Source organism: Lemur catta, chromosome 14, assembly GCF_020740605.2.
Source record: "Lemur catta isolate mLemCat1 chromosome 14, mLemCat1.pri, whole genome shotgun sequence".
NCBI classification, from domain to species: domain Eukaryota; kingdom Metazoa; phylum Chordata; class Mammalia; order Primates; family Lemuridae; genus Lemur; species Lemur catta.
The window spans coordinates 22600415-22623444 of NC_059141.1; the positions used below are offsets into that span (position 1 = coordinate 22600415).

At 52.0% G+C, this 23030-nt stretch overlaps 1 protein-coding gene and 1 long non-coding RNA gene across 10 annotated transcripts; one reads left to right on the forward strand and one right to left on the reverse strand.

Moving 5' to 3' along the window:
* Positions 1–42: 42 nt before the first annotated feature.
* Positions 43–19239, forward strand: KCNIP2 (potassium voltage-gated channel interacting protein 2). 9 transcript variants are annotated; one of them, XM_045568553.1, is made up of 10 exons: positions 43–348; positions 14286–14381; positions 15922–16046; positions 16364–16433; positions 16607–16677; positions 16808–16915; positions 17094–17198; positions 17336–17398; positions 17687–17750; positions 18941–19000. In XM_045568553.1, the coding sequence occupies exons 1-9, from the start codon at positions 276–278 to the stop codon at positions 17732–17734; spliced, it is 759 nt and encodes a 252-aa protein (XP_045424509.1). In that variant the 5' UTR covers positions 43–275; the 3' UTR covers positions 17735–17750; positions 18941–19000. The 9 variants fall into 9 exon arrangements, with proteins under 9 accessions (XP_045424509.1, XP_045424508.1, XP_045424515.1 ...); XM_045568552.1 differs by having other exon boundaries at positions 17687–19239; XM_045568559.1 differs by lacking the exon at positions 14286–14381 and having other exon boundaries at positions 17687–19239.
* LOC123650098 lies at positions 16172–22914 on the reverse strand. The gene is made up of 3 exons (XR_006739259.1): positions 22723–22914; positions 21773–21841; positions 16172–17227 (listed from the first exon to the last, which is right to left on the reverse strand). It is a non-coding gene; the product is annotated as an uncharacterized LOC123650098 (long non-coding RNA).
* Positions 22915–23030: the final 116 nt, after the last annotated feature.

Sequence of the window (23030 nt, forward strand, 5' to 3'; positions counted from 1 at the left end):
GGAGAGAGGCGGCTCGGCTCGTTCCGCTTGCTGCTCAGCTCCGCTCTGCCTCCGGCTTTGCGCTCACCTGCTGCCTAAGCTTTCTGCTCCTGCCCCAGGACCCCCGGGTGGGCCCTAGACCCCAGGGCCGTTCCCAGACTCAGCCCTTGCCCAGATTCTCCCCAGCCCCTAGCCCCGACAGCGCGCTAAGCCGCCAGGGGGCGCCGTGTGAGGGCCCTATCCCGGCCACCGGCGCCCCCTCCCACGGCCCAGGCGGGAGGGGGGTGCCGGGGGCCATGCGGGGCCAGGGCCGCAAGGAGAGTTTGTCCGATTCCCGAGACCTAGACGGGTCCTACGACCAGCTCACGGGTGAGTCGGTGATGTGGGGGTCGCGGGAGGGAGGGTTGGATTCCATCCCCGCAGACCCTCCCACCTCTCTGACCCCAGCCTGGCCCCTACCCACACTGCCCCATTCCCAGACACCCTCCTGGCTGATCTGGGCGGCAGGACACTGGGGTTCAAAGCCTTGGGTCCCCCCCCCCCCACAGGGGTGGGGGAGGAGCAGGAGGGGCAGGTGTGGAGAGGCAGCAGGTGTAGGCGTGTGTGACACAGGGCTGGGAGGGTGTCTGGAGTGGGAGGTGTTACGTGCGTGAGCGCCTGTCATTCTTGTGTGTCTGTGTGTGTATATGTCTGTGCCTCCCACAGCTGGTTGCCATGTGCACTGGGCTTGGTGACAGCCAGGGTGAGTGTGATTGCGTGTGGCAGTGCAATTGTCAGATGTTTGAGTGAGGTTGTGTAGGACCCTAGTTGTACTGTGAAGTTGTTTTGACCATGTGTCTCTGTTGTATGTACAACTATACATTTTGAGTGTGTAATGCTGTTTGAAGTGACATGTGACTACTCGACTGTATCAGGACTCCACTTCAGGGTAATTTGTCTCTTTTTAAGACTTCATGACCATGACCATTCTGGGGCGAGCATTTGTTAAAGTAGGTTCTGTTGTGTTTTATGATTGTGAGACTATATGGATTCTGTTAGCGTTTGATGCTGATAGTGTACTTCCATGTGGTGATGTCTGCAGTGGGTTTCTGTTAGTGTCCATGACATGTCTTATCCTTGCTGCCTTTCTTGCTTCCTGGTGCAGATGGGGGTCTTTAATGTACCCCACTGCTTTCCCACATTTTCTATAAATAGCCTAGGGGGACCCAAGGAGGGACTCTAGTGTCCAGCAGCCCAGCCTGGCTCCCAGGAGTACTCTGTGGTTCCAGCACCTGGCCCATGTAGGGAAGCTTTGATTAGTGCTGGGTCAGCCCTCCCTGGCCAGTTCACATATTCAGATTATTCTCACAACTGAAGCTCCTTTAACCCCCAACAACTCTTCCAGAACTTCACCCAAACTGCAGGAAAACACATCCTCTTGCCTCCCCACCAGAGGCAGAGAGAGAAGCTCTAGACCTGGGAAGTGCCATGTGGTTTCCCTGTATGTCCCCCCCAAACCACTTTGCTGCCCAGGCATCCTCTTTCCCACACTGGGGAGGTATGTGAAACCAGTACATCTGTACATGTGCATGTTCCTGGGTCTGGTAGGCAGAGACATGTGTTTGTGTAGGTGACTGTGTCACCCTGTGTACATTTCTGTGCATGTGTGTTTGTGTCTCTGTGCTGCCTACTCAAGAACTCCAGCAGAGAGTGGGAAGAGGGAGGCTGTCTCCCCTGAGACCTAAACAAAGCAGGGAGGTGGAAGGAGACCATGATTCTTGTCCTTCCTGAGGGGAGTGAGGTTGTGACCTGGGAATAGGGGAGAGGATTAGGATGTGGCACCTTGAGAATAAGAGTCTTCCCAACTCACTGACCCTGGGGAGGCCCTAGTTGCAATGCAGAGACTCCCTAAAGGGGGAACCACTCACTCAGGCAGGCCTCAGATGTGAGAGAGTGCTACATGTGCCTCACACCTGGATGGCTCTGCTGTAAACTGTTCCCACCACCAGTTTAGGATTCTTGATAGTATCAAGGGCCCAGGGCCCTCATTAGCATCACATTAGTCATTGTTTGCTTTGGCTTTGATTCTCCCCTTTAGTGAAATCTTCCTTCCCCACTTGCCTATTTGAATCAGATTGGGTGAGAGTAGGGAAACATTTGTATTTGAAGGTGCACTGCCTCAGGTCAGTCAGGAATGAATGTAAGTGTACCAACGGTGTGACTTTTTTTCTCTTGGGCTCATTTTTCGCATCTCTAAAATGGGGAATACTACTTCCTGCCTGTCTGCCTCCCCTTGAAAGTAGAAAGGTCAGATGTTGACAAGCATCAAGAATCATGGTCTAAGTCCTCAGCGTCTTTAGATGGCTCCACACATGACTTGGAAAGTCGAAATAGGACTACAGGGGCTCTCCTCTCCAAGGAGGGCTTATCTTATACCGGCAGACAAATGGGGTTGGGAAGCCCATGTTAACGAAGACTCTGAGCCCCAGCGGGCGGCGCTGAGCGCTCAGAGAGCTGAAGCCAAAAGCGGAGTCGTTGTCCGCGGTGCTGAAGAGCGCTCCAAGCTTCCCCTCCCCTTCCGTTCGCTCCTGTCCTCTCTCCTCTCCTCCCTTTCGCTTCCCTGTGCGGGCGGGATTCCTGGGATCGGATATGGGGTAGTCTCCAGCTCCCGTCATCCTGGCCGTCAGGCTTGCAGGGAGGCGGCCCTGAAATTATACTTCAGTGCATCTTTGGTCCCTCCGACCGCTTTCCTTCCCCACTCCCACCCCAAGCTCAGAACAAAGGTGGGAGAGACTTTTTTTTCCTTAGGAAGAACAAAGTCTGAGCCCCACCCCGACCCTCATCTAATCCCTCGGGTCTTCCCAGCCCGGCGGGGCCAATTGACAGTGCAGCTCCGTGGGAAAAGGCTGCGATCAGCGGCGGCCCCGTTAGAGCGAAAGCAGAGAAAGGACAGGAGAAGATGGGAAGGGAGTTGGAACCTGGCTGGTCAGGCCTGAGCTCTGGTCCCTGGGACTAGGAACGTGGAGTCCAGTCCTTCTGGGTGTTAAGTATCGTTTCGGGGACTGGGGCGCCCCCGTGTGGCTTAGAAAAGCCATGCGTATGGAACTGATTCTGAATGGGGACTATCGCCAAGTCAAAAGGGCAAGATTTGGACGGAGTTCGAAGGCGACTCTCGCCACAGAAATGTAGGTTTTCAACCAAAAATACGGGATTGCAGTCGGAGGAGTGGGACTATATCTCTCCTTCAGGATTTCCCAGGAGTTTGAAGGCGTTAGAGGGTCCTGGAAGGGTTTACTTAGGGTCTATCCTGCTAGGGATAAGTCTGGAGTCCGGGAAAGGGGGCGGAGCAGGGGCTGTAGGCGGATTCTGCTGGTAGCCCGCGATGATTGGTAGAGTCCGTGAACCTGCGGGAGCAAGACAGACGCAGAAAGTTGTGAAAGGGATTGGAGCCCGGAGGCAGGTATCAGTTGGGGCACATCCCTGCCGCCTCTTCTTTGACACCTCACTACCCTGGCTTCTTTCTCCTCCCTCTTGCTCTTTCTCCCATTGGTCCAGGAAGTATGGAAATGTGGGGGATTGCCATGACAACTCTGTCCTCTTACTCCTTGGCATCTCTGTGCCAAAAACGGGGGGCAGGGAGGGGTGCAACAGGCTGAGAAGGAGGGACCAAAAAAGGGCAATAAAAGATAAGGTTCAGCTGGGCTTGGTGGCTCACGCCTGTAATCCTAGCACTCTAGGAGGCCGAGGCGGGAGGATCGCTTGAGCTCAAGCGTTTGAAACCAGCCTGAGCAAGAGCGAGACCCTGTACCTACTAAAAATAGAAAAATTAGCTGGGCTTCGTGGCGAGTGCCTGTAGTCCCGGCTACACGGAAGGCTGAGGCACGAGAATCGCCTGAGCCCAGGAGTTTGAGGTTGCTGTGAGCTACGATGGCGCCACTGCACTCTAGTCGAAATAGTCGCTGGGGCGACAGAGAGAGACCCTGTCTAAAAATAAAAAAATTAAAAAAAAAATAAGGTTCATTCCCCATCCAGTTCTTTTCTCAAAATCTGTGTGTGCCCAGCTTCCCCGCCAGAAATCCACCGCCCCTTCCCCCGCTCCGCCCCACTCCAGGAACTTTGGGGGCGGTGTTTCAGATGGTGGGGCCAGGGTGAGGTCTCCTCCTGCGGCCAGAAGATGGGGAGGCTCCGCGGCTCGAGATCCGGGCCTGCCAGTCCGGCCCTCCCGCGCCGCCCACGCAGGGCCCACTCGGATGGGGGAGGAGACCCGATCGGGCCTCGGGGGCGGAGCTTGGCCGCAGAGCTTTCCGCTGAACCATGAACCGCTGCCCCCGCAGGTGCCGGAGCCCGCTGGGGCAGGCAGCGCGATCCCTTTACCAGCTGGTGACTGGGTCGCTGTCGCCAGGTATGAGGAAGGGAAGGGAGGGGCATGAGCCCTCAAAAAGTGAGCGAAGTGGGATTGGAGCCTCGCAGAGGTGGGGAGGAGAAGGGCCCCTCACAGAGATGGAGGGAGCAGAATCCCTCAAAGAAAAGGGTTTAAAGGGCAAGACACCTGACAGAAGTGGAGCAAGGGACAGGGTCCCTTACAGAGGAGGAGGAAGACATAGAGGGCTCTTCAAAGAGGAAAGGAGAGGGGGCATCGTGGTTCCTCACAATGGTGGAGGGGGCAGGGCTTCTCACTGAAGGCAGAGGAGGGGGCTGCAAATAAGGGTAGGGCTCCTCACAGGGTTGAAAGGAGGAAGCCAGCAGCAGAGCAGAGCAAAGGCACAGGCCTTTAATGCACTGCTTAGGTTGAGGGGCTCTTAAGACGATGGGTCAATGTCCAAAAGGAAAAATCCCTGAGGTGGGACTGGACCAACATGAACTCAGCTAGCAAGTTCATATGTGGCAGGATGGATAGATTTGTGTGGCATTGGGATTGTATGTCACTATTTTGTCTATCCCTGGGAGTGTTAATGGAATTGTGCATTACTAAGTTGTACATTACTGGGGCTGTGTATTACTGAAGTTGTGCATCCCAGGGATTGTGATCTTGTGATCGCTGGGATTCTGTGACACTGAGACTGCATGTGCCTAGAGTTTTATACTTTAGGGTTGGATTGGGGGGTCCTGAGTCACTAAGTTAGTTGTATAGCCTTCATGAGGTTGTACTTTGGTGTGACATTTATGGAATGTGTGGATTGTGGGTATCATATGGCACAGCTGAGATTTGTGCACACCTCCACATGGGTTCCTTAGGGCTGCTTGGGCAGGGCCCACAGAACCCAACATCCCCTCCTGACCTGGCCTTAAGGAGACCAAAACAACCTAGTCCCATGGCATTCTGGAATCTGTAATTCTCTGGCTCTCTCCATGGATATCCACTTAAGCCCCTGGAATATAGGCAGGGCCTATGTTCTCTCCTTGCCATGTGTCCCCCAGAAGGAGAGGAGATGAGGCTGGGCTAGAACCATGCCCGGAAATCTCTTGGGAAGCACGCAACCTCCAAGCCCCCTGCTTGGCCTGTCTCTAGTGACAGATGGCTGGAGCCAGGCAGGGCCAGCTCTCAATCATTGCAGGCATGACTTCCAGGCCCCAAAATAGCCCCAATGTCTAGGGAGGTCATTAATCACCTGATGCAGCTGGGGGCTGCAGTGTCTTTTGGCCTAACTGTGAATTGAGTGGGTCCAGGGGACTGAGAGAAGGGCTTTGGGGTTTGGGGTCTTCACCAGCTGGGTAACAGTGCGGGAGTGGGGTGCAAGGGCAGCCTGTGGAAGGTGGGACAGCTGCACAGAGTGGGGTCCCCTCATAAGACAGCATTACTCCAGGTTTGAACTGTGAGGGGTCAATAACTAAATGATAAGACTATCTCTGGGGTGAGATTTGAGGGATCTGGGGAGGGCCCACCTAATGCCTCAAGATAGTTTTCGCTTGAGTTCTCACTCTGCCTGAAGTGCTTCCATTAAGATTTCACTCCTTTGGGTGAACAGCTGAGTCCAGTGGCACAGGGATGCTTGGGGAGGACAGATTTGGGCAAGGGCCCTAAGACCTGGGAAGTCTCTGAGTGGAGAAAAGGGAGAGCCTGAAAAAAGACTCTTCTTTCACTTCTGACAGAGCCTCCCACCAGAGGCCTGGTTGATTTAGGTCTACAAGTCCCTATGAGGCTGGGTCAAGGTCTCTGAGAGTTGAGGGTGGGGATTAGAGAGGAAAAGGAGGATCCAGGGGCAGGGCAACGGGCTACAAGTTTATCAGTCTGTCCATGTGTGAATCAGCAGCAGGGAGCAGGGAGGTGCTGCTGTGGTGCCTCTTTCAGTCTATATAGTCTGGCCTGGCATTCAAGTCTTCATGGAATCTGACCCTTTTTGATTTTATTACCTCTAGCTCCCCTGACATAAACTAAGCTATAGTCACCCAGGACTCCTTGACACCCCACATAAATGGGAGAGACAGCCTGAGGGAGCTGTCAGATCACTGGCTCTGGTTAAAGTCATTCTCTATCAGCATGTCAGCTGTTACCTTGGGAAAATTACTCTGTGAGCTTCAATTTCTTCATCTGCAAAATGGGTATACTGCTACTTACTCTGACCGTGTCAGCTGTAAAAACAGGAATAATAGATCCTAGCTTTCAGGTTCATTATGAGGACTAAGTGAGATTGTATGTGTAAAGTATCCAGGATACAAAATGTGCTCGATAAATATTGATCTCTTTGTTAAGGTGGACTGTTGACATTTGCACCATCCTTTAAGAACCACCTCAGGGCCAGGCACATTGTCTCACACCTCTCCCAGCACTTTTGGAGGCTGAAGCAAGAGGATCATTTGAGCTCAGGAGTTCTAGGTTGCAGGAGTTTGAGGTTGCAGTGAGCTACAATCACACCACTGCACTCCAGCCTGGGTCACAGAGCAAGACTTTGTCTTTTAAAAGAAGAAGAAGAAGAACTAGCTCAAAAGCTACCCTCTCCAAGCTTTCCCTGGCCTCCCAGTTAAAAAGCTTTTACTATAGCTCATTTCATGACCTACCTAGGACAGTTCTATCACATAGTAGGCACAGAACAAATGTTTTTTCTCTCTCTGTTGCCCGGGCTAAAGTGCAGTGGCGTCATTCATAGCTCACTGCAACCTCATATTCCTGGGCTCAAGTGATCCTCCTGCCTCAGCCTCCCGAGTAGCTGGGACTACAGGCATGTAACACTACACCTGGCTGATTTTTCTGTTTTTTACAGAGATAGGATCTTGCTCTTGCTCAGGCTGTTCTCAAACTCCTGACCTCAAGCAATCCTCCCACCTCAGCGTCCCAAAGTGCTAGGATTACAGGTGTGAGCCACCACAGCTGGCCAACAAATGTTTTTTGAATGAATAGATCCCTTTTAGTTCTCTCAGTGGGGCTGTCTCTTCCTACTCAGTGAGAGTCATGTTTGGTTAACCTTTGTTCCACAGGCACCAGCTCAGAGCCTGGCACTCAATTTGTGTAGGTCCAGTTGTTTTCAACATGTTTGCCCTCCAGGAGCTTGGAATACAGTTGAGAAAACAGGACTGGTCCAGAGAAATCTGGGTTCAAATCTCTGCCTCATCCCCTGTTAGCTGCATGACCTTGAGTAAGGCCCTTTACCTCTCTGTGCCTCATTTACCTCATCAGTGGAATGGGAACAATACTACTCACTGTCCACATCATGGAGCTGTCATGAGAAGCCATTGAGATAATAATGCTTGTGGAAATGCTTTATGAACTGTTAAGAACTATAGAAATGTAAAAGGGAAGTGTTATGTTATTAACAATGGTAGCAAACATTTATTCAGCAGTTACTCTGTGCCAGGTGTTATTCTAACAATTTTCTTTTCTTTTTTTTTTTTTTTTTTGTAGAGGCAGGGGGTCTCACTCTTGCTCAGGCTGGTATTGAACTCCTGGCTTCAAGTGATCCTCCCGCCTCAGCCTCTCAGAGTGCTGAGATTACAGGTGTGAGCCACTGTGCCTGGCTATTCTAACAGTTTTCCATATATTATTTAATATACTCCCCCCAGCAACCATGTAAGGTGGAAAACAGAGGCACACAGAGGTTAAGAACTCACCCAATTAACTGCAAGTTGCAAAGTTGGGATTTGGATCCAGGAAGTCTGGCACTCCAGCCCACTCTATTACCTACCATGATACATCGCCTTTTACTGTTTCCACTAATAACATTACAGAATCAGGTGCTGAGTGTTGCGGGCTCAGAAAGGAATTTGGTAGGAATTCCGGTAACTGGTAGACTGCTGAGGGCTGGAGGCTCTGCAGGGAGGGGAATTTAAACTGCCTCTAGCCAGGCATGGTGGCACACCCCTGTACTCCCAGCTACATGGGTGGCTGAGCCAGGAAGATTGCTCGAGCCCAGGAGTTCGAGGTTGCAGTGAGCTATGATTGCACCACTGCACTCTAGCCCCAGTGACAGAACAAGACCCTGTCTCTAAGAAAAAAAAAAGAATTTAAGCTGCCTCTAAAGGATAGGTAAGAACCGTAGGATAGAGGGAAAGCAGAAGGGAAGGCAGCCCCAGCAGAGGGGGTGGCAGGAGCAAAGGCACAGAGGTAGGACTGGGTTTGGTGTGTTTGGGGTACATGAGGAGCCCAACCTGGCTGAAACAAAGGGATCTGCTGATGAGGGTAATGGGAGGGATATTAAATGCCGGGGGTGGAATTTGAACAGTCATAGAGAGATATTTGCTGGTTTCATCTGTAAATCAGTAGCCTCTAAGGTGTGAGAAACTGAAAGCAACCCCTGAACAGAATTTTTCCCAGGAGAAAAGCAAAAGACCAAACCTGTTTGAGGCATACCCTTCTTCCCACACCTTTCCTGGATATTGGCAGGTAAGGGTGGGGGAGAGGGAAGAGTTAAGATGTGGTGTGTGTGAGGTTGGACGCCTGACCCCCAGTGGTGGCCAAGTAGAACTGCAGATCAGCAAACCTCAACTGCAGTGGTAGCAACTGCCCCTCCACCCCCACCCCACAAGTGGGGCTGAGACATACTCATCCCAGAGCTGGACAAGAGGGAGGGCTCCCTCTGGGGTCAGTCCCCCGAAACTGAACTTCCTGGGTAGATAAGCTTTCTAAGAAGGGAGCCAATGGAGTATGGTGGTTTAGAGTGCAGGCTCAGAGTCAAGACTGGGTTAAAATTGAAGCTCTGATCTTGGAGATTTGCTTAACCTCCTTTTGACTTAGTTTCCCCACCTGTAATATGGGGATAATAGGTTTATTGTGAAAATTCAATGTGATACTGTCTGTAAGCACATAGCACATTATCTAGCACATAGTGAGTGCTCAATCACTGGTGGCCAGGGGTATTGGTGGTGTTAAGTGTTATTAACCTTGAGGGCCTAGTCTCCTGGATCACTGGCTCTGCAGGCCTTCCCGCAACCCCCTCTACACACACACACACACACACACCCCACCAGGAAGGAGCAGGGACACACCCCTTGCCCCACCCCCCACTAGGAAGGAGCAGGGACACACACACACACACTCACACCACCACCACCACCACCACCACCACCCGGAAGGAGCAGGAAAGAGGAGGGAGGGACTCCAGGAATGCGGGGGTGGGGGGGGGAGTGGCTTGCTTGGAGGGTTCAGATTTCCTTCCTACCCTGGGCTTCTCTGTCAGCTCAATAACAGTTCCCAAGGAGCAGGCAGGGCTTTGGCGTCTCCTGGGTGAGGTCCTAGCCAGAAGAAGGGGAAGAGTGCAGTCCCCCTCCTCTCCCAAGGAGCTTGGGTCTCTTGGTCCCAAAGGCAGTTGCAATAAGTCCCCTCCCCAGAGGGCCATGATGGGGCTAAGCAGGCTTTTTCCTGCCCAAGCTATTGGACCTAATTCTCCCTCCCTTGGGCCTCAGTTTCACTGTCTGTGGCCTGTGGGAAGAGAGTGCTTCCTGCCTCACAGTCTCCATGGCAACCAGATCGATGACGGTGGTGGTGTCCTCCTAACAGGAGAGGTCACTGCCTTCTCGCTGCCCTTGTATTCTCGTACAATGGTGTGCTGATACAATGACACAACCACAGACCCATACTCCAAATCATATGACACACCTATGCCTTACACACCTCAGACTCACATCCCATAACCCTACAAAAACACAGAAACTTCACTCCCCATACACACTCAGAAATACTCTCACACACTCTCTTACATGTGTACTATAAACACGATCACATACGCATATACACGAGAGTAGAAATGTATAACCATACACAAAACACACACCTCTGTGACAGGTGCACAATCACATGTAAACACACATAGAGACACACATAAGAGACCTATGTACTCCCGTACCAGCAAACACAGGAATCTACACACAGGAAAACACTAGACACCCGTGACATATTCTGACCCATACACCTATTACTTGTACACATGCAGATACGGTTTCTCACGCGCACCTTGCCCTTGCTGCCTTTGCCCTAAGCACAGCTCCTCCCTCTGCCCCCTCCCTTTGGCACAGAGTAGCCACAGGGTGTCTGGGGGATAGTGCTCCTCAGGGACAGAGACAGGTCACTGCCTCCCTCCTCTGGCTCATGTCCTATCCTGTTCTGGTCCATATTCTTTGCACCTGCACCAAAGGCTCTCAGAGGAGGTGCCAGTCCAAAGGCTGAGGTGGCCCCACGAAGAGGAAGAGGCGCGGCTGTGGCTGGGAGGCATGTGGGACAGAGGCGGGGTGAGGGGGGAGAGGGAGGAGATGCAGGGAGGGAGAGGGGAGGGAGGCCGCGGGCAGTCCTACTCAGGCTGGGGAGCCTGAGGGGGAGGTGGTGTGAGGCAGCCGGAATCAGAGCCTCAGCTGGGTGGGGGCCATGCCCCGGGCCCACCATGAACCTGGAAGGGCTGGAGATGGTCGCCGTGCTCGTAGTCCTCGCTCTGTTTGTCAAGGTCCTGGAGCAGTTTGGCCTCTTTGAGCCTGTCTCCTTGGAAGGTAACCCAGGTGTCTGGGCATGTCTGAGCTGCTGGCTGGAGGGTCAGCTGTCCCCGCAGCGTTGGGGAGGGGGTTGCTCTGTCTTCATGACTGCGGGCAGGGGTGAGCAGGTTAGTGATGGGACAGGCATAGGGGACGTGAGGAGGGGTGCTTGGAGAATACACATCTGGGAGAGATAAAGGGGGGCCTCAAGGAGTAGATATGGGGGAGGGGAGGAGAGAATCTGGGGGACAGGGTGTTGGGAGTTGATCAGGGTTGCAGTGTGGGAGAACTGGGGTGTGGAGATGAGGAGGTAAGGAGATTCTGGGGATACCAGGAAAGGTTGGAGACAGGCAGGGGTGTCTGGAGTAGAGGAGGGAGGTTCCAGCGATCTGAGGTAACACCAGATTTCTGAGGAGTCTCTTTTGGAGCCAGGGGCTCACAACAGCTCTGAACATGTGTGCGACTCTCCACACCTCCAAGTGTGCAGTGTAGGTTAAGGGGTGTGTGTGGACTCGGTGTGTGAGAGACACAGGGTGTGACTGTGTTCATGTGTGTGAGAGAGGATGTGACTATGTGAGCTTGTGTATGTGACAGGGATGTGACTGAATGTGTCAGAGTGACAAGACATGTGGCTTTGTGAGGTGGTGGATGTGACTGTGCCCAAGCAGGACAGGGTGTGTGGCTGAGCCTCTTTGAGTATCTGGTTGTGTGTATGGTTGTTTCCAGACTTCCCTGAGGATACACAAGCGCCATACCCAAGGCAGGGGATGGGGGTGGGTTCTGGAGGGACAGGAGTGGGAACACTGTGATGAGACATTTATAGCTCAGCTCTGGCTGGGGGGTGAGGAGTGGATCAGATCGGGGACCCTGCTTCCCAAGCTGCCTTGCCTTTCCAGGCTGCTCTGAGGATCCAGGGGCAGAATGGCTTCCAGGGCCATTTCCCACTGGGAGTGGGAAATCAATTCCCCACCCCACCCTAAGGTCATTAGGGAGAGTGACTTGTAGATGGAGAGGGAAGCATTTCTGCCACCCCCTCGAGAGTTTTGACCTCCCCCCCATCTTCACTCCAAGAACCACACAGTTCCATGGCATGGCTGTTCCCCAGTTCCACCAGGGACAGGAAGATAGGCAGGAACCATGATAGGACTACAGAGTAGACACCTGGGAGAACTGGAAAGAGGTGAAGGAAGTTGGGGATAGGAGGAAGGTCCATGAATTGCCTGTCCTAGGATTCAGTAAGAGCAGAAAACTCCTAGCTGACCCTCTACCCTCTGCTGCATTTATTGGGGTGAAGTGGGGAACAGGCAGTTGGACGTGGAGGAACTGGGCAGGCTGGGCTGAGGTGGTTCTTATCTAGTCTGGAAAAGATGAAGTCATCTGGGCTCTAACTTGCCATACCCTTTAGACTATTTGGTGGGAAAAAGGGCCATATGGGAAACCCAGGTGACCTGTCTGCTGAAGGCAGCCTCTTCCCACCTTCAGTGGAGCCTAGAGGAGACAGAGGCTTGGGAACAGGCAGGGGGCTTGGCGGGCAGGTAGGAAGTGGGAGAGCCACCCCCCAGTCAGGTGACTACACCATTGGAGGCAGGCACAATCCGGCTTCAGGAAACCAAAGTCTGGGCTAATGGAGCCCTGGGCGGGAGGCCAGGCTACCATTGATCCCCCCGGCCTCTCCATAGCTCCTGGGGTGGGAGGGTGGTGCTGATGTGTTGGGAGGGAGGCAATTACCTCCTGGGAGCCTGGTTTGGGAGGGCCAGGTGGGGGTTGGGGGGTGGAGTGGGGAGTAACTTATAACCAAAAAAAGTTGGGGCCCTCCAAGAACTGACTGAAGCCAACTTTAGCCAATGTGGAAGGTCCAATGGGCTCTGGCCCAGGAATCTGGGGGTGAATGCAGCATAGAGACACATAGAGACACACACAGACACAAATTTGTCCCCCAGGACTAAAGGTCCTCCGGGGGTGCAATTAAAGCTGTAGGACATGTGCAGAAATGAGGGACAGGCCGGGCGCGGTGGCTCACGCCTGTAATCCTAGCTCTGGGAGGCCGAGGCGGGTGGATCGCTCGAGGTCAGGAGTTCGAGACCAGCCTGAGCAAGAGTGAGACCCCGTCTCTACTAAAAATAGAAAGAAATTATCTGGCCAACTAAAAATATATATACAAAAAAATTAGCCGGGCATGGTGGCTCATGCCTGTAGTCCCAGCTACTCGGGAGGCTGAGGCAGTAGGATCGCTTAAGCCCAGGAGTCTGAGGTTGCTGTGAGCTAGGCTGATGCCACGGCACTCACTCTAGCCCGGGCAACAAAGTGAGACTCTGTCTCAAAAAAAAAAAAAAAAAAAAAAAAAGAAATGAGGGACAGAGAGGAGGGCTGTGATCAATGGGTCCTAAATAGCCCTATAATACACCAAAAATATTCATCTCCACCTCCAAGATCTGTTATTGCATCATCATTTTGTATCATTTCCTTTCAAAGAGCAAGCCATACTGGAAAGGACTGAGAAAGACCCACAATTTAGAGCAGATGAGTTAGCTGATGAGGAACCCTGCTCTTTGGCAGGAAGATTCTGGATACCCTGAAATCAGGGGTTATAGGAAAGAAAAGTGAATGTACTCAGGAAAAATGAAGCCTCTGTGGGTAAGGTACAGCCATAGATATCTGGGTGCCATGGGGACCTAGGTTACAGTATGACATGGGTATGTGTCATGCATTCTTAATATGTGTCATAATGTTATAAGGTCACAATGTGTCATAGTGTTTTAACACACAGTGTCATGATGTCCCAGGGTCATTGTGTGTTCTGTGGATTCATCATGCTGTGTGTGAGATGGCCTATATGGGTCTCCATATGTGTGCCAGGTTTTACTTCAGATCACATTTGTATATTTGTATTAAGGAGTGCTTGGTCAAAATGTGTGTGTATCTGTATGTGTGTGTGTTGGAGCATGTTTATTAGGCCTTCGGGTGTGAGTTGATGGATATCAAGCTGTCACTGGCATCCATCACTCTGTGATTTATCATTCCATAGGTCACTATACATGGCTGTCACTGTATGTGTGTGTGAGAGGTGTTCCTACCCAGGCAATCCTTGGGTTGGTCATCACCCTGAGAGGTGCAGCCATAGCAGTTGAGCCAAGGGCACTGAGTCAGCAAAGACACTTAAGGCCACTGCCACCTCCTCCTTGCACCTCACTGTCATCAACCACATCCCACTGTACAAAGTGCCTGACCCCTGCCTCTATGGACTTTCCATGCTTGTGAGACCCACTGGGTCCCCTCTCCCAGCCTCAACTACCCTAGCCATTCCTTTCCTCCCCTCACCCCATTCCTCTCCCCGCCCCCGGCCCCAGCTTGGGTTGATTGTGACTGTCGGGGAGGGGACAGGACGGGGAGGCACAGTGGGAGTTAATGTGCCTTCCTGGGATCTTCTCTCTTACCAGGCCACCCTCCAGGGCCCACTAAAAAAGCGCTGAAGCAGCGGTTCCTCAAGCTGCTGCCGTGCTGCGGGCCCCAAGCCCTGCCCTCAGTCAGTGAAAGCAAGTGCCTCTCCTGTGCTTCCGGGGGCGGGGCCCGAATGTGTGTGGGCGTGACCAGTGTGGCGGGAGGGGGGGCGGGCACTGGCTGGGCCCGAGTGTGAGGGGGCGTGGCTATGTGCGCGAAATGAGCAGGTACGTGTGGGCGTGGTCAGTGGGGCGTGGCCAGAGTGTCTGTGGGCGTCACCAGCTGCGCAATAGGGCAGGACCAGGGTGTTTGGGCGCGGCCATTGTGGCAGGGCTGAGGCCTGAGCCTGTGTGGCTGTGGCCAATGTGGCGGTGGCGGGACCAGGCGGCTGTGAGGGTCTATGAGTGGCTGAGCTGAGTTAGTGTCTACGTCTCTGTGTGGCCGTCCCGCCCTGGGTATGTTTTGGGCCTCGAGATGTATGTCGCCCGTGCCCCCACAGGATGGTTGCAGGTGTAGAGGATGCAGCCCTCCTTCCTCCAGACGCCAGGATATTTGGGTTTTCTGTCACTGCCTAGTCCCCAGCTGAGTGACCTGGAGTTGAGTGACCTGGTTTTGTCTCTAGATATCCATGTCCTCAGTAGGGCCTCGCCCATCTCAGGATTATACTGCATTTTGCAAGCTATAAAGGCCCGTTTTGTAGTTATTTGAGCGTGCTGTTGTGATTTCCATGGGTCCCACACGGGGGTGGATTTGGAAGGAGAGGCGTGAGTCCTGTAAGCTTGTGTGCGTGGGGTCCATTTCGTGTATGTCTGTGTTCGTTAGGTGTGCCTTTGCGCGGGGGCTGGGGTGTAAGCATTGTAACGCACAGGTCTGTGAGATTTGCGGTGAGTGTGAGGGGCGAAGTGTGTGTTTGCAGTTGGCCCGGTCTTCCGCTTTCTCGGTGACAGTTCGCTCCCTTCAGAATTAGCCGCCCCAGCCTCCCTCCGCCCCCACAGACCCCGCCCGCTGGACCCAGGTGACTTACTCTCCTGGTGGGGGCGGGGACGGGGTGGGGGTGGGACTTCGGGAGCGCGGGCGGGGGCACTTGCCTGGGAGCTGGACGTTGGGGGCTGGGGCGGGACTGAGATGGGGCCGGGGGTGGGGCCTGGATGGATGTCGGCTGAAGCTGGGCGGGGCATGGCTCTGGCATGGCTGGGATTGACGGGGCTTGGCTGGGGGAGGAGAAGAACTGGAACGGGCAAGGCCAGGGCCGGGTGGATCTGAGTTGGTCAAGGAAGGCCCAAAGCTCTGACCCTCAGACGCCCACTCGAACCGGCTTTTCCCACTCCTCCTTTTCTGGGACGAAGATGTGGCTGAGAGCCTTCCCCTCCAACCAGGGATCACGGGCCCTGGGGGCAAGCTCTGAGTCGGATCCCTGGCTCTAGGGCCAGGCCTGGCCTTGGCCCGCTGATAGACCTGGAAGCTTACCAGCGCCTTCTCTACTTGCCTCGATGTCCTCGGCTCAGGGTCCAGGGAACTGGCAGGCTGGTCTCCGGTGTCGGAGATGGGACGGGGAGGAGGGTATATGGATCAGTGATTCTGAAGAGGGGTAGCAGGGGACTGAGGCGCGGCTGTCCCCCCCACCACTCCCCGCAGACAGCGTGGAGGATGAGTTTGAACTGTCCACCGTGTGTCACCGGCCTGAGGGTCTGGAGCAGCTGCAGGAGCAAACCAAGTTCACCCGCAAGGAGTTGCAGGTCCTGTACCGAGGCTTCAAGAACGTGAGTGCATGGCGAAGCCAAACTGAGCCAGGGTTGGGGCAGCAAGGGCAGGGCCTATCCAGAAAGTATGGCCTGGATACCAGTGAGACCGAAGGCAGGTGGGGTCTCAGACTGAACTTCTAGCCTTTTTTTAGCTCTGTGTTTTTTATTTCTGGTCTGGGGAAGAAGTCTTGGCTCCCATCATTAGAGCTGGTGAGTCCCTGGAGGCATGAAAATTTTCCCTCTTTCTCTGGGAGTCTCTGGCCATGAAGTGGGGGAGCCAGTGAGCAGAAGGGGGTTTTGTCTCTGCCCTCATCCAGATTCCCCTCCCCTCCCAGGAATGCCCCAGCGGAATTGTCAGTGAGGAGAACTTCAAGCAGATTTACTCCCAGTTCTTTCCTCAAGGAGGTGAGGGGACAAGGCCCAAGGGGAAGCAGCCGTCCATCTCTAGGCTGAGTGGGAGACAGCGTTCTGGAGGGCTGGGAATGCCACAATGATGAGGGGGTTGGGGGAGTGCCATAAAGGTGGGAAGTCCTCTCCTGTCTGGAAGCCAAGCTTACTTCTCCACACTCATCCTACAGACTCCAGCACCTATGCCACTTTTCTCTTCAATGCCTTTGACACCAACCATGATGGCTCTGTCAGTTTTGAGGTGAGCTGGGGGAGGTGGACCAGGGAACCCTGTCTCCTGGGACTTCAGGGCCAGGATCTCCAGGCCAAACCCAAAGAAAGGGTTGGGTGAAGAGTATCTGAAGACACAGTGCCCCCCGCCTCCTTTCTAGGACTTTGTGGCTGGTTTGTCGGTTATTCTTCGGGGAACGGTAGATGACAGGCTGAATTGGGCCTTCAACCTGTATGACCTCAACAAGGATGGCTGTATCACCAAGGAGGTGCAGGGCAACTGAAGGGCTGGGGGGTTGTGGGGGTGGGGGTGATGCAAAGGGCCATGGGAGGGAAACATGACCCACATACCACCAGCAAGGGGTGTGGTCTGCCCTAGGCCCTGGGGCTCTTGGTCTGGAGGCTGGAGGCTCTGAGGAGGGATCTTCTTTTCTCTTGGCCTAACAGGAAATGCTTGACATCATGAAGTCCATTTATGACATGATGGGCAAATACACGTACCCAGCACTCCGGGAGGAGGCCCCAAGGGAACACGTGGAGAACTTCTTCCAGGTGCCTGGGACTGGGTAGGCTGGAGGGCCCTGGTGTGAAGGAAAGGAGATCAAGAATGAGCAGGGAACTTACCTGAGTTCTGCCTTCCTCTCTCTTGCCCCCTCTTCTGTTCTCCCTACCTGACCACCTTCTTGCAGAAGATGGACAGAAACAAGGATGGTGTGGTGACCATTGAGGAATTCATTGAGTCTTGCCAAAAGGTATGGGTCCCTGCCCTCTACATTACCCTTGTTTGGACTCAGGCCTGATTCAGTGATGTAGGGAACGGCTCCTTTGGGTATAGTACTGCCCCCCTAACTCACCCCTGCGCCCCAATTTTGTTTCTTTGGGGGAGGCTTACCCCTTTCCCACCTCAGGTCTCTCTGGGTATCTCCTTCCTCTCTGCCTCTGAATATCCCCAACTTTGACTCAATGTCCCTTTTCCTGTCTCTGACAAGTTCTTTCTTATTCTCTCTCTCCAATCTGCCTCTGTCACACCATGGCCACAGGATGAGAACATCATGAGGTCCATGCAGCTCTTTGACAATGTCATCTAGCTCCCCAGGAGAGGGGGTCAGTGTGTCTTGGGGGGAACATGTTCTAGCCCTAGTCCAGGCAGACCTCACCCTTCTCTTCCCAGGTCTGTCCTCATCCTGGCCCTACCCTGGAGGCTGTAGGGATCCAAGAGCCTGGGGATTCAGTAGTCTAGATCCCTGGAGCTGAAGGGGCTAAAGAACAGGCAGAGTGGGAGCTCCATCGGTTATGGCGGTACTTATATGAGAGTGGGCAGAGTGCATTTGGGGGGTGTTCCTAACTCCTAACAGTCCTCACCCCCTCCCTGCCTCATACTCAGTGCTGAGGGTACCCTTGCTGTAAGAATTGGGTGGTTCCCCACCTCCCACCCCCACTCTAGAAACCACAACACTAGACAGAATGTCTCCTGCTATGGTGCTCCCCCATTCCTGATCTCATAAACATTTCCCCTAAGACTCCCTTCTCAAAGAGAATTCTCTGTCCTTGGCACTGGCTGGCTTTTCAGACCAGCCTATGAGAGCCCTGTGGGAGGGGGACAAGAATGTAGAGGGAGAAATCTTGGGCCTGAGTCAGTGGTTAGTTAGGTCCTAGGAAGTGTCTTGGGGTAGAGAACAGAAAAGCATGGGCAGATCTGGGACAATGTTTCATTTGAGAAAAAAAAAAAAAAGAAAGGCATGGGTAGGTTGTGAGAGCTCAGGCATGCCAGGTTATAGCTCCAAGTTCCCTAGATCTGCTACCCCATGCCATCAAAATATGAGGTTCCAGGCTTTTCAGAAGAACTTGACTCCTTGGAAATGCCCTAGAAATTTTCCATACCCTCCTCAGTTTCCAAAGAGAGCCTGGGATCCAGATATCTGGCTCATCCCTGGAATAATTCCTTTTTCTCCCTCTTTTCTGCATGTGTTGGTGGTAGTAGTGACCAGGGAATAGGGGTAGAAGATGCCCTGGCTGATGCCTGCTAAAATTTCAAACTACCCTCCCTGCTCATTACCTGTTTTGATGGCTATGACTTGAGTTTTCATTTGCTATGTTCTCTAGACTTAGAAGCATGGAGTGAGTTAGGCACCTTTCTAAACTGGATCTTACTATTCTCCCTAGTGGATGCCTTAGATGGAAAAAGAAGAAGGGAGACAGGCATAGCATCTGAACCCAGTGTGGGACATTCATTAGAATCTTCCATCAACCCAGGCTCTATCCCAGCCTCTCACATAACTTCCTCAATTCCCTAGGGTCTCCTCTTGCTCTACTCAGTCTACCCAGAGATGCCCCTGAACACACCTAGAGGGCGGGGACCATAGGACCCAGGTTCCACCTCATTGTTCGCACCCCTGCCGTGCTGCCACCCTCGACATATCTGCTTGTCCCACTCAGCTCACCTTCCTAGTCAGCCAGAATCTGAGGGGAAGGGCCCCCAAGAAGCCCCCCTTTCCATGAGAACACTGTTGACTGCTTTGCATTTTTGGCTCTTCTGTATATTTTATAAAATAAGAAATATACCAGATCCAATAAAACACAATGGCTATGCATAGGCTGCTGTCTCTTTTTGTCTCTCCTACCCCATAAATACCACAGAACCCCTAACTCATGTACCTGCAGTCTTTTAGATCCCCAGGAAGGTGCCTTTTCCATGGTATGGCCATACCTTGTTAAGAAACCGAGATACAGATTCTGGAATGGTTGGAAACCCACCTGACCTCAGGCTTGCACATGAATTTCCTTCCCACATCCTGAGAGGAGATAAGGAAGGACAGGATGCCGATGTCCTGAAGACTATGCCAAGAAAGCTGTCTTTTGGCAGATATTCTAACAAGATGAATCAAGAATTTCTAATTTCTAGACTTCTTAACTAATCTCAAAGTGTTTTCTTTTCTTTTCTTTTCTTTCTTTCTTTTTTTTTTTTTTGAGACAGAGTCTCACTCTGTTGCCCAGGCTAGAGTGCCGTGGAGTCAGCCTTGCTCACAGCAACCTCAAACTCCTGGGCTCAGGCAATCCTTCTGCCTCAGCCTCCTGAGTAGCTGGGACTACAGGCATGCACCACCATGCCTGGCTAATTTATTCCATATATTTTTAGTTGTCCAGATAATTTCTTTCTATGTTTAGTAGAGACGGGGTCTCGCTCTTGCTCAGGCTGGTCTCGAACTCCTGAGCTCAAATGATCCTCCTACCTCAGCCTCCCAGAGTGCTAGGATTACAGGTGTGAGCCACCACACCCGGCCTCAAAGTGTTTTCTTTTGAGGCGAGTTCTGTTGAATTTCTAATGAAAGTTCTTTTGTGTAAACATCCCAACCTTGCCTCCTGTATAGATATACATTTGTGTCTGTGTGCCCAGCCAGGAATGATGGGGGAATCAGATGGAGTGGACCCAGGGCAGGTTACTATGGGACAGGTGGCACAAAGGGTGATAGAGACTTCCTGTGTGTTCCCACCCTTTTTCGTTTTGCTCCTGAAGAGGGGCCACCAATGGTAGGTTCCTCCTGTCCTTTCTCTGGGGTACCACTATGTGGTGACTAAGCTTTACCATCCATGGGAGGAGGAGTAGGCCTTCTCCTCCTTCACTGTATACATTGACAAGGTCAAGGGAGGGGTATGGTATCCAAGAAGCAAAACCTCACTTTCAGAGTCCATTGTTTGTCATTTGTGTTCCCTGCTAATATCATCACAGAACCATCTGCTCTTTGGGTCCTTGGGTTTCTTTGGGTCATCAGATTAAAGATCTGATGAAAGCTGTGGGCCTACTCTCCAGAAATATCTCTGAAGCATCTATGGGTCCTAAGTTAAGTACCCATGGTCTAGTTTACCCCTCAGCCTTCCATTTTACAGAAGAAGAAACAGGCTCAGAGAAGGGAGAAAACTTGCTCAAGGTCACCCAGTGAGTTTATAGCAGGATGGAGACTAGACCCAGTGCCCCAAGTCTCTGTCAAGGGGGGACTTTGGGGCATGGTAATGATTTGTGTGTTAAGGATGGATGCTATGCATGTCATGCATAAAACAAGAAGGTGACACTGTGACAGGCTCTCATGGTACCCTCTGCTTTTCCTTCATGAAACTTCTCAGTTTGTAACCATATATTTATTTGAGTAATTATTTGCTTGTTTTCTCCAATACACTGAGTTCCTGAGGGCTCCCTGTGTGCCTGGACTAGATTTTTTTTTCCCCTCACCATCTTATCCCCAGGGCCTGGCACATAATAGGTATTCCACAAATAATCGTATTATTGTATGAATGAGCACGGTGAGTGTATGTATATAACTGGGTCAGGTATGGAGACAGTCTCCATTTTTAAGAGTAGATCCAAGTTTCGGGGAAATTGAAGTTTGAAGCAAGGAATTGCTAGTGAAGTGAGTAGTGCCCCAGAGCCAGGGCACACAGATGGGATCCAGAAAAAACCAGCAGGTTGACATTCAGATCATTTTGTCTCAGCCACTGGGTGAGTTCTGAATGTTGTCAGCTGCTCCATCCCAAAATACTCTCCTTTCTTGTCTTCCAGTATTTCCTACTCTGCTGGTAAGGCAGGTTTTCCTCCTACCTTTCTGGCCACCCCTTCTTAGCCCTCCCGTGTCAACTTGAATTCTAAGTCTTGGCCCCATAGCTTTTCCAAATCTCCCCCAACCCAGTGGCTTTAAACATAGGATTTGCAGAGGCTCCTAAGTTTATATCCCCAGAACTCTCTTCTGATACCTAACACCTATATATCCAATTATCTATTTGATACTTTCATGTGGACCTATAATGGTCTAACTTAACATGTTCAAAATGGACCTGAGGTTCATGCCTTCCAAGTCTTCCCCATCTCAGTAAATGATACCTAGTTACTCAGGTCAAAATTTAAGAGTCTTCATTTCTTCCTATCCCTAATTCTCCCCCTACCCCCATTTAATCAATCACCAATCCAATCAAAAAAGGTACACCACCTCTCTCTGTCTCTGATGCTGTTCCCTAGCCCAAGCCACTATCATTGCTCACCTAGAATACTACTTCCTATTTGTCCATTTCAAGTAGCCACTCCTTGCTGTAGTTACTATTAATCACATCCCTAGGTTTCTTCCTTTCACAGCACTTACCATAAACTGTGAGTTCCTGTGTACATACTGCATTTATTATTGTCTGTTTCTCCAAGCAGAATGTAAAATCTGTGAGGAATGAAGCTCATTAATTCCACAAATATTTATCATAGGCCTACTAAGCACTGGTTCATGTTGTAGGTGCTGAGGCGGGGAGAGGGGAGAGGTGTGGTATGGAGGGAAAGTGTACAACAATTATGTGGCAAGAACCACACCTCAAGTTTGAGAAACACAGATATGGAAGGTTGATCTTGCCTGGGCCCCAGGCCTCGGAGTCTGGACAGTGGAGAGTAGACGAAGTTGTGGCTGTTGACTTTGTTGGCAGTTGCCATGGTGTGAGGTGTGGGGCAAAGAGGAAAATATGAGACTAAGGGCTGGCATCAGCCAAAATGACAGCCCCAAATCCCCAAGGACCACAATATCCAGTGAAGTTGCTTATGGCCCCCAACTGTCAGCACAGGAGGTCCCCTAAGAAAATGCTTCCTCCTAACCCCCACCTCAACAATCCAGGACTAAAAAGAGGAGAGACTGTAAGAGTCTCTGGAGCTACAATTTGGGCTGTGGTTAGAGGAATCACATATTACATTGAAGTGTAAGATGGACAGTACAGTCTTAATAATCAGAATGAGACTGAGATGCTAATTTCACATTATGCCTCACAAGCTGAGACAAGATTTCTCAACCAACATAAATGTAAAGTGATTATTATAGGACTACAGGGAGCTCTGAGAACATATAGCAAGGGGACCCAAACCCATCAAGGGCTCAGGGAAGGCTTCCCAAGGAAATGATGTTTATGCGGAGACTCAAAGGATCTCAGGCCTCCTTACACTGCTCCCCATTCCCAAACAAGCCAGGCTTTTCACCCCTTTCTACCTTTATACTCTGTTGTTCCACTTGCCTGGAATTCTGTCTTCCCATACCACTTAGTCAGGCTAACTTCTACTTACCCTTTATGATCCAGTTGAAAAGCTAAGCCACGGCCACAGCCTCTCCCCAAAGGAAGAGTTAGTCATTATCTCTTCTGAGCTCCCGAAACACCTGGGTACACCTTGCGGGAATTGTGCGTGCGTGCTTGCTTGTCTCCACCGCCGTACCGTGAGCTCACAGTGGCCCTACACCCCAGCACAAGGCAAGCTCAATAGGCGTCTACTGAATGAATGAATGAACGGATGATTTCATACTTCAGTAGAGTTAGGGAAAATAACTCAAGGCAGAGGGTTGAGCTGAGCTCCTTGGAATGATGTCTTCACAGAAC